The sequence below is a fragment of the Caloenas nicobarica genome, chromosome Z (genome assembly GCF_036013445.1).
Source record: "Caloenas nicobarica isolate bCalNic1 chromosome Z, bCalNic1.hap1, whole genome shotgun sequence".
Lineage (NCBI taxonomy): Eukaryota > Metazoa > Chordata > Aves > Columbiformes > Columbidae > Caloenas > Caloenas nicobarica.
The window spans coordinates 53,935,485-53,946,293 of NC_088284.1; the positions used below are offsets into that span (position 1 = coordinate 53,935,485).

At 36.4% G+C, this 10,809-nt stretch overlaps 1 protein-coding gene across 8 annotated transcripts in view; it reads left to right on the forward strand.

Annotated features, from left to right (window-relative positions):
* The window catches only part of AGTPBP1 (ATP/GTP binding carboxypeptidase 1), a 77,394-nt gene extending 66,830 nt beyond the window's left edge, over positions 1–10,564 (forward strand). For all 8 annotated transcript variants that reach the window (XM_065656000.1, XM_065656008.1, XM_065656001.1 and 5 more), the window contains one exon: positions 7,060–10,564. In XM_065656000.1, coding sequence (XP_065512072.1) covers positions 7,060–7,237 — 178 coding nt within the window. In that variant the 3' untranslated portion in view covers positions 7,238–10,564. The remainder of the gene's footprint in view (positions 1–7,059) is intronic.
* The last annotated feature ends 245 nt before the right edge of the window (positions 10,565–10,809 follow it).

The following is a 10,809-nucleotide window of genomic DNA, read 5'->3' on the forward strand; positions in this document are numbered from 1 at the left end:
ATAAGGCTCAGCAAACTCTTGAGCTCTCCTTTTCCCACTTCGCAGTTCAATGATAATGAAATGTAGTGAAGCGCATGGTTGGTATTTCTAGGTACTCTTACAGCTGAAGCATGGAGGAGTTGGGCTACCTGGCTGTGTGAGACCTCACTGCTGTTTGGAGGAAGAGTTTGCTTGGTAGGGTTTTCTTTCTGCCCTCCCACCCCTGTAAGGAACTCCCTGCTTTTTCTGTGCAGCAGAAGTCCCTCTCTTTGTAATTAACAGAAAATATATTTTAATTTAATTTTGCCTATCTCTTATTGCTTTAAAAAATGGATTATTATTTACAATTCTTGAAACCTGTATGCCAAATCTGTGCAATATGTTGTCCATTTCTCATCCTTGTATCCATTCCTTATATCCAAAGTGCTGAAGTTTCAGTGTTGCTGCATGGCTCTAGGCAAGATATTAAAAATATCTATCAGCTGAGGTATGTATTTATTAGCTATCTATTCACCTGAGTGCTGGGAATATATAAAGAGTCTCTGTTTAGTAAAATTTATAAAGCTAATTTGTATTTCTCTTCAGAGACAGTCATGGATCAGAAGATAGTCACATAATTCCTTGCTTTATATGCAAGACTTGCACTCCCATTATTCTATTATAATAAAAGTACTGCTTATACTTTCCTTGTACTTACATGATTCACAGCTCACTACTTACCATTAGAGGTGAATGAGAAGCTACTCACAGAAAATGCAGGTAGAAAATTCATGAATAAGAAGTATGAAAGAGTAGTTTTATACAGCTGTAATGTCTCTGTAATGTTAGAGTAGAGCAATGAATGATTGTAGTTATTTCCTTTGTATTTTGGATTTTACTGATGTTACTTCGTACAAAACCACAATTTTAATGCTTCAGAGCATAAGCAGGCAAGTTTAAACATTCAAGACTAAACACACAGAAGCACTTTGAGGGTTTCTCAAATTCATTTTGGTTGTATTGATTGTACTTAAAATGACCAAGTAAATGTTAATATTTTAAAATATACCACCAGTATTTCATTACACATAGGCTGAGTTTCCATGAGTTCATTTTGAACCATGTCTGAAACATATTTGACTAAAGAAAAATAAAGCAGTAAGTAGATTTATTTCCCTCTGGCAGTGCACTTTAACATTTTAAGTGATGAATTAGACACTTTATTTTTCTTTAATTATTTCAAACCCATTTGCCAATGTTTCCTCCCAAGTTCCAAATGGGAAAAGATTAGACTGAATGTAATACTGATCTTGTAGTAAGAATTATAGTTGTTATGCTGACAGGTTTGATAGGGTCTGTATGCAATGAAACAAAAACACATGACTGCAGCCATTACTGTTAGGACTTACTGAAATTATCCTTTGCGCAATAACTTGACCTCTTTTTGGAAATTCTAGTCATTTCATTGATTGTTTTGAGGCTTATTGCTGTGTTCTAGAACATGGTGTGTTTTTGTTTGTTAATTTCATTTAATTACAGCAGAGAAGCAGACTGAGCTTTTGGGACCCAGCATGTCTAGAAAATGGTAGAAAAAGAAGACTGCCAAAAGGAGCTGTGGGAAAGAAAAAACCCGATGCAAAATCCATTTCCTGCACTTAGTCTTACACTTGAGAAAAGACATCAGACTGGTGGGGCAAGTGGTGGGGGGTACATTCGGTGAGAGTGTCCAAGATCTTGCAAAGGGTCTCTCTCTAGGCTGCCAGAAGGAAACTGGATTTGTCCTACTTTATTTCTGTCCCCCTTAGTAACTCTTTAATAACTTTGCCCAGACATTTGCATACTTCTAATCCCCTTCACCTGGGAGTAAAAGTTTTTTGCATGCTACTCTCAAAGCATTTGAGCTTTTATTTGCCTTTCTTCCAGTACCTTAGGAGTACAACTTAGTTAAAAATAAGTCATTTTATGCTGCGACTTTTGTCCTGTGTGTCCCTTTCACAAGGCCGGAAGAGAAAGCTGTCAAAAATAAGACGCAGAATTTTACTGGTGGGCCTGGTAGCAGTGCCCATGCACCAAGACCTTCCTCTGACCCAAGTGGAAGTGATTCGTTTTGGCTCTGTGTAGGCTATAGCATTGGAGTGCTGTTTGTCTTCTTTAGGGAAAAATAAGGAAACTAGTAATAGAGGAGAGAAGAAGAGTATGATGAACAAGTTGTTCTATATTCTTCATACCGTCTTTCAAGCTTTCAAGCTTCACAAGAAGTATTTCAGGGCAACACCACAAAGAAAGTGTTTATATAACTTTTTATTAAGCTGTAGAGTGAAATTTTGTAACTCCAAAAGTGAGGATATGGATACCCAGCTTTTTATGGCTTAGAAAAGAGTTGGGCATGTTGTTCTTCTCTTTAGCCCTGGAAATTCCCTTGAGGAAATATCCTTACTACTTGGGAAAAACACATAGGTGAAGAGCTCCTAAAGGGGATGGCACATGTACCCGCATGTGTGAGGTGCCTACTGCAGCAGCATTGCTGATCCCTAGAAGAGAATATAGACCGTAAAGGGAAAATAAAAGGAAAAGTATGGAGAAATGGTTCCCTTGTGATACTTCCTGACTGTCTTTCTTCTCTACAACTTTCTCACCCCTGGCAATGCAGTTTTAAAAGGAATCATTAGTTCTTCAGGTTTTTTTCTCTCCTTCCTTTCCCAGCTCCTTAAGTAGCTGCAACTCTCCATAGTTTGGCAGGGAATATTTCTTTTTTTTTTTCTTTCAAAGTTTTAAAATATATACACTTCCCCTGTAGTCTCAGAAAACTGCTGATCTTGATGGGATTGAAATTGGTCATGGTTGCATCTGGGTTGTGCATTAATTTGTCTGTAATTGAGTCATATGGATAATGAAAAATCCAAGTATATCATTTGAGGGACAAATAAGATTTTAGTTTGAACAAATATGCTGTGTTAGTGAATAGGTTTATTTTTAATATGTTTGGAGCATTAATGTAAATAAGAAAAAACATAGCAAGATATCGTCATTGTAAAAAGTTGTATTCCTTCCTAAATTCAGTGTATTCAATGGCAGGTGATGTAGAAAATACTCTTTCTTAAATGAAAGGGATGATGACCACAGTATTGTATCAAGTGTATTAATCAGGAGTTCATCTTTTTACCTATAACATGTTGTTTAGGTAAACAAGTCTTCAAAACTTCAGGTTTTCATACAGTACTCTCTTTTAATTGCTGTGACTTCAAAGAAAATACACAGATTATGGCATCCCTTACATTACAGAACTGTAGTTGTGTGACAAACAACTTCTGCTAACCTGAGAAAAATAATGGTTTCCTTTTAAAAGGAAAAGCAGGAGGTGTAGGAGTAGAGGAAGAGGAATTATTGAGCAAGTTAATTAGAAACAGCCCAAGGGAAAAGTTAGGAAATTAAAATCCATAGAATCAGCATGACGGCAGCTAAAAATATATTGTCACAACATATGCTGAGGGTGGGGAGCGGCAGGGAGGCAAATAAAGAACTTGATTAAACAGCAAGAATTTTTTTCAGTTGTTTTGATGTTTACATTTCTTGTGACCCAGCCTTGGCAAAACACGGGAGTAATAATCACACTTTGCAGATTCATGCTAACCTTTAGAATAAAGATTGCTGGAGAGCTAAATATCCAAAGATAACATTTGCTAGATCGGAAGAAAACATGGGAAAGCAAATGTACATGACTTGTATGCGACACAGGTTTTTCCTTTGAATATAGAAAGTATTCGGATACCATTTTGTAAGGAATGAAGACTTAGGAAAGAGAATGTGAAAAAATAAGGTTAATAAATGTAATCACAATATTTATTTTCAATAATAAATTATCATCCCTCAGTTTTGGTTGAGAATTTTGAATGTACACATGCCAGAGCAAATGTCTAAAACGTGTTACATCAGACACACTGTCTTCAAGACTATGCACAGTGACTGAATTTCTAGAAGTTAGGGGCATGCCTGCATGCTAACCCCTATGTGAATAAGTAAAATAAATTCGTACAAATAAAACAAAAGTATATATTGAATACATATTCCTGTCTATTTTTCAAGGCATTATGAAGTAGGACATATCCTATGAACTGAAAAGCTACTTTGGAGAGGTGAACTCTGTGGTTTGCTTGTGCGTCCAGTTCTGTGTTTTTTACTTAAAGTAGGGGTTTTTTTGGTTGCTTTCTTTTTAACTGGATCAGCTATGTGAGTTTAATTTCCAACAATGACACTTATTAAAAAGAGTGGATAGAATTTTTTAAGAGCTTTACTGTTCTATATTATACGTCACTAACATTAATTTATATAAGTGCCTTCTGTAATGCATTAATATCCTGTTGTTAGTGGTTAATAAAATATTTGTCATTGACATAGCTCATTGTAGTTTTCTCTTTCAGTATTCAGAATTATTAGTTAATATTGGGCCAACATTCAGATTTAATAGCTCCATTTCCCATGAATTGAATTACGCAGTCTATCCTGCAATTGCAGTGTGGATTCCTCACATATGAATGTTAACAAATCAATATCTGTATGTTGCAGTTTAAACCCAGCTAGCAATTGCAACCACAATAGTCATTTACTCAATCCTCCGCTGCCAAAGAGGGGAGAGAACTGGAAAAAGAAGGGAGAAACTCATGGGTTGAGATAAAAACTGTTTAATAAAATAACAAAATAATACTAATACACTACTACTAACAATCTTCAAAATGGAAAATAGAATATAAAATAAAAGATACTCAATGCAATTCATCATGAACGCTGTCCATGCCAAGAAGCAGTCCCAGGCAGAGCATCCTGGTCCCCAACAGCTGAACTGGGGGGGTGGGGAGGAGCACAAAGGAAAAAGGCAGAAAGGCCCAGAGGCCTCTGCAAAACAGCAGGATGGCAAAAGGCCAAACTAAAGAAACTCCCAAATGGAATTCAACCAAAACAGAGCAGAACTGGATTGGGTCTCTGCAGCCAAAAAATCCGATTTTTCTTAAATATGAAGCGTGATGCTAATGTCATGGAATATTCTCACTGATCAGCCTGGGTGTCAGTCAAGCTCTGCCCCATCCATGCCCCCCTTCCCCGCTGCCTCACACCTGCAGACAGAGCCCAGAAAGACCTTGGCTTCCGGACCACAACTAAGATATCACCAAGTTCTTACATTCTCTTACATTCTTACATTCTACTTACATTGCTTTCAGTTGGATGAGCACACTATGTTAAGTTATTCTAATAAGAAGTTGCAAAAAAGCTGTGCACTTGTTGGAATGTGATCTATTTGGTGAACTTCCTTTCATCTTGTTCTTTAAATAAATGAAACATTTAAACTTATTTTCCCCATTTTTTTTTCTTAGAAGAAGTGTTGGTAGGTAGTGACTTCATAGGGCAGAAAGCATCACAGGATGAAAGCACAGAAAAATTGTATCACTTTGCATGTTCTTCCACACGTTCTTCATGCAAAACGTGTATCCTTATGGTATGTTGGGTTCCCCACCTGTAAAATGAAAGATGCATCTTACCAAAGATATGAGTTAATTTCCTCACTCCTAAATGGAAGCAATTTTGTTTTAAACACCCAGTTCATTAACCAACGTAGTGGGTTGTTGCCCTAGTTATAGCCTAAATAATCTTTAAAAGTATTTAGTTTTCTAGGGCATTCCTTTTTACATGGCTTAGTATGAGCTTGTTCATTGAACCATGATACAGATTGTTTTAAATGTAAATCCAGAGATCATGACTGAATTGAAATTTGGTAATTTATTCTCTTACTATTTTAGGTCTTCTGTCCTTTTTTTTTTCTAATCTGGGACTAACAACTCCTCTCATTTCTTCTCCCAATATTTGAATTAAACTGTCAACAGCACAAACATTGCAGTGTAGCATGTCATTGAGGCTACAGGTAGAGGAAGAATACTGTCAAAAGTATTGATATTGAATAGAGATTGCACTGCAGATTTCTGATGGTCCACTTAAGCTCCCCAAAGACCTTTAGAAAGAAGCAGTGATTAATCCTTTTAATTATAAAGTCATAGCCAAGCTAGGCTGTTGAGTACCTTAAGACAAAATCCATCAAAATTCTTTCTTTCTTAATAAGAACATTCTCACTGTTTTGTATGAGTTCTATATGATTTAATTATTAGGTAAAATACATTACAAAACCTTCTTTGGACTTCATCTGAATACAAAATTACTTATGAAGTACTTAGGAATATTTAGTGCTTTTAAGCAGATAGCTTTTTATGTCCAAAGCTATGTTTGTAAAACTGGGTCTGGAAAACACTTTTTTTTTCTCTTTCTTTGTCCAAGGTGAGTGAGAAGATCAGAAATTTGTATTTTACCCTTTATCCAGTTAGCACTAAAGGTGTTAGTCCTCCTGTTCTTGGAGGCTATTATTCAAGGGTATAAACCATTCTGTGGGCAGTGGCTCGGTTCCATAAATCCACTGCCTCTGAGCTGCATGGCTTAACATAAACATTTAAAGTTTTAGCACCATACAAGTATGTGAGGAACTGAGATAAGTCAAGTGATTCATAAATGAACTTAGTTGTAGGTGGAAACATGACTTCTTGTTATGTCATCTGAAATGTACAATGTAATTGCTTACAAAGCTTTTCAGTAAAATGTGTGTTTTAATAAAATACAGAGGTCTACCAACTGAATTTGTAGACTCATATCTGGTTTTGAGTTTGTTTATACCTTACACCAACTGCTATTTTTTAATGTAGTTGTATCCTTCTGCAACAACTTCTGATACTGCTATATTTACATGAAATTCTTACAGGCCATTAGTGTAGGTCTACAATGTGTAGCTCATTTGTCATGGCACATTTGGATAATGAATTGTGTATGACTGACTAATTAGTTCAGAGTCTTACAAATGTGGTTTTGGGTCCCAGCTTTTTTTAAGTGCAATTAAAAAATCAACATGATTTCAAGTAAACCGCCCCTTTCCTGAGGTAGTTTTTGGATTATGGTATGTCAGGATAAGGGACAGGACATTGTCTGATTGTATTGTTCCAAGTAAAACTTTTAACATGAATCACGTAACTTCTTGCTCATTATATTAATGCAATTTCTTATTCATTATAGCCCCACTACATACGTTTTGGATGAAGATGAGCCTCGTTTCCTTGAAGAAGTTGATTACAGCGCAGAGAGTAATGATGATCAAGACATTGAATTAACTGAAAATGCAGGTGATTATGAGGCAGTTAATCAAGAAGATGGGCTTTCAGACTCTGATTCAACAAGGATATTCCTTTCTTGAACCATCTTTGCAGCCAGTAATAGGAAATAAAGTATCCTGGATTTTCACAGTCAAATACTTCCTCATTCTTGTCTACCAAGGGGATATAGGCTTAAGGAAACACAAGTACCTGGGGCCTGCTTAGCTCAAGGACAATAAGTATTTCTAATTTCTGATAAATTTGCATTTGTTTTATTTAAGGAGGTCTGTGTTTTGTTTTAGCACTGAATAGATAAATTTATTTACCGGTTCATTTTCTACTGAATAGCACCGCATGGCATTTTGTGTCCTTAAACACTATATTCAGAAAAATGGGTTATAATTTGTGGTGTGTCAGAGTACAGAAACTAATTCTTTGTGGTACGGTTCTTTGATTTGCTTCCTGAAACACATGTATGTACAGATTTTCTAAGTTAATTTGTGTATGTGTGTGTATATGCGCGTATGTATACTGAGGTGAAGAGGTTATTTTTCAATTTTATTTCAAAGATACTTGACAGTGTTTTGAAGTAATGTAGTGCCTGCTCTGGAACCATTCAATAATAACTAAATTAAAAATGAAAAAGTGATGTATGAATTGTTGCACTTGTTTCTTGTTTCTGAGGATTATATCATTTTGCCACAGTACTAGGCGAAAATACATAATGTCTCTTCATAGTTCAGGAATTTTGCAGAGTGACAAATGTAGCCTGTGCTTACAAGAACTACACACTTGTATAAAACTCTTTCCCAAAAAATAGGCATGGTTTAATATGAAAGGAGTTTTTTTAAGTGTACATGACCACAAGAAGTGGTTAGATATATACACCATATGTATGTTCAGCTATTCATTTGCTCAGTTTTTCTTATCCAATATGCATGTAGTTAAAAAGAATTCACTTTACTGGGGGCACATTAACTCAATACCCAATTCAAATGCTTTCAGAGAGAAGGTGCATTTTGGTTTCAACATCTTTTGCCTGGTCTCAATCCAGTCTTAATCCTGCCCTGAGAAGAAAGTAGCACTCTAACTTCCTGAGGTCTCTCCCAGCCTGAATAATTATTGTGTGATTCTGTATTCTTCATGTTTAAAGTCAAGCTGTCAGGCATGGGATTTACACTTCTCCTGTCATCTACTGATCCTTATGGCTTCTTGGCTCTGCTTAGAACAAGATCTAATCGAGAGATGAAGTCGTACCCCATTGTTTACAGAACTGACAGGTTTTGCAATGAAAAATATTTTTGCAAAATGATTTTTACTTGATGTGACCCAATTGTGGCATTCATTTTCTGCTGCATGTGCAAGGGCTTTAAGAGCATAAAGAATAACACTTGTAAGTTACAGCAGGTTTTTAACTTATAAGAACTTTGGTTTTGTTTACTGTTGCAAATAAAACTTTATTTTGGAGGGGGAGGGTGCCTTTGGTAGAAGGACAAAAAGCAATTGGAGAGAATTCACTGTCAGTGATTCTCAGTCAGGAGATGCATTTTCACCAGGATTTGCTGTTTCAAATGCAGCATTGTTTGGTGATGCCTGTCCATACCATCCTGATTCTGAATCTGGGGAAGGGGTTTTTATCCCTCATGGTATGCTACTGTATTTTGTTTAATGGCTTTTATATTAATAATCATGCAGTTTGGGGATATAAGTGTATAATGTAAACATTTACATTCTTGCCTTTTATAAATTTCTCTCTCCAGCAAAAATTATCATTCCTTGTGTTCTGTGAACAGCATAGTGTAAATAAGAAAGTTTATTAATTTAATACCTTGTTGAACTGTGGGGGAATTTGGGAATGCCAAAGGGAAGGATTAACCTTGCCACAAAATTTGAACTGTCTTTTAAGTCAGCCTACTGAGAGCAGTGCAGAATGCTCATGTTGCTGTGTCAGTCTTGTGTTAGTTATCCACATAGAAATAGGTTTTCATCCTTAAGGACTTGTACCTCAATACCATACATAAATAATTTTGACTTAAATTTCAGGGGATGCAGGATGTCACATGTTAGTTTACCCCATTATGCATTTCTCCTTAGTTTTCATATGCATCTATATTGATCCAGGAACACTATTTTCATACTACAGGCAAGACTAAAAATGTAGAAAGAATTAGAAAGATTTGTGGCTTAGTAGTACAAAATCATCTTTTCAGCCTGAGTAAATATGCATTTATGTTCTTCTTATGTCTTCTACAGCTTTTAGTTGATGCAAAGGAGAAGTTATGAATGACTTACATAATGGCTCAGGATAACAGGCACTTTCTTAAAACAAGAACATTGCACTTGTACATTAGAGTCTAATGCACTTACGCACTATGTTAGATGTATGCGTTTGATTAGATGAAATGTCAGTCGAGCCGTTGTGAGCCTGAACTTCCACCAGTGCAGTTGCGATGCAAGAGTGAAACTTTGTCCTTATCCTACCCATTGTGGAAAATGCAAAAGCCTTTTTGCCTTTTGTTTGTAACCTCTTACGAGTTTTGCAGTGCTTGTTAATGTGCCTTCTGAAAGGCAGAGCCTCCGTTCGTGGTCAAGGGGATGACAGTTCGCAGGTAGAACGGGCGCAGTGGTAGTGGCTTCACAGCGTTTATCCCTTCTCTGCTATGTGTTGCCATTGTTGGCAAACACACGCCGGTATCTCCTTTTTATCTGTTTTGGTTGGAAGTCTGGTGTTTATCTGAGAATGGAATATCCGAGGCTTGAGCATCTGCTCCATTCTGTTACTAGGGCATTCACCCCAAATAAATGGGAAGAACAGATTGCAAAGAGTGGCATCTTCTTGAACTGGCACAGATCAGTCATCCAGCATGGCCTATCCCAGACAGTTGACTGTCTTTATTTTATACATTGGCATTCCAGGTGTTCCTGCTCTGGCAGGGGGATTGGACTAGATGATCTTTCGAGGTCCCTTCCAATCCCTAACATTCTGTGATTCTGTGATTCTGGTTTCAAATGATGCTCTTTACTGTAAGTATGACTGATTCTGTATAAGGAAAGAAGGTATTCTTATATCTTTTTCCAGTAATAACAACAAATAAGATTATAAACAATAATGACACCTGTGTTATTTACTGTCTTGCTTCTAAATAATTGCTGGATGATGAATTACTTTATTCCGTTTCCAGGTATAATTCAAGTTGCAGCACAAATGTTGGTATTGTGTCTTGACTAGTGACATCCCCTGGTGTAATGTAACTTACAGCTAAGATTGCAGTTTGTGCCAAAATCTCGCTTGGTCATTTTTGGAGGTGGATTGACTTATCAGCCTGACTTATCAGGGAGAACAGGTCTGAGTCTCAAACAGGACTGCAGTAGCAGTAAACACTGTTCACAAAATGCAAAAAATTCAAGGTTTCAGTCTCTATTGTAATGCTGTGATATATATAAGTGTTGCAGTGGTATTATGCATGCCCCAAATAACAATACTTATTAATAAAAATATGTAATAAAGAATTAATTACATTCACTTTGCTTCCCTATTATTGGTTAGAAATGTTTAAAGGATTTCTCATCATAGCATTTGCAGTGATGTACCTACCTATAAGAACTGGGGGGTGCTTAGCATTTCAAAAAGGAGGATACTTTTGTTATCTATCAAGTCAAAGTCAGTGTGCTG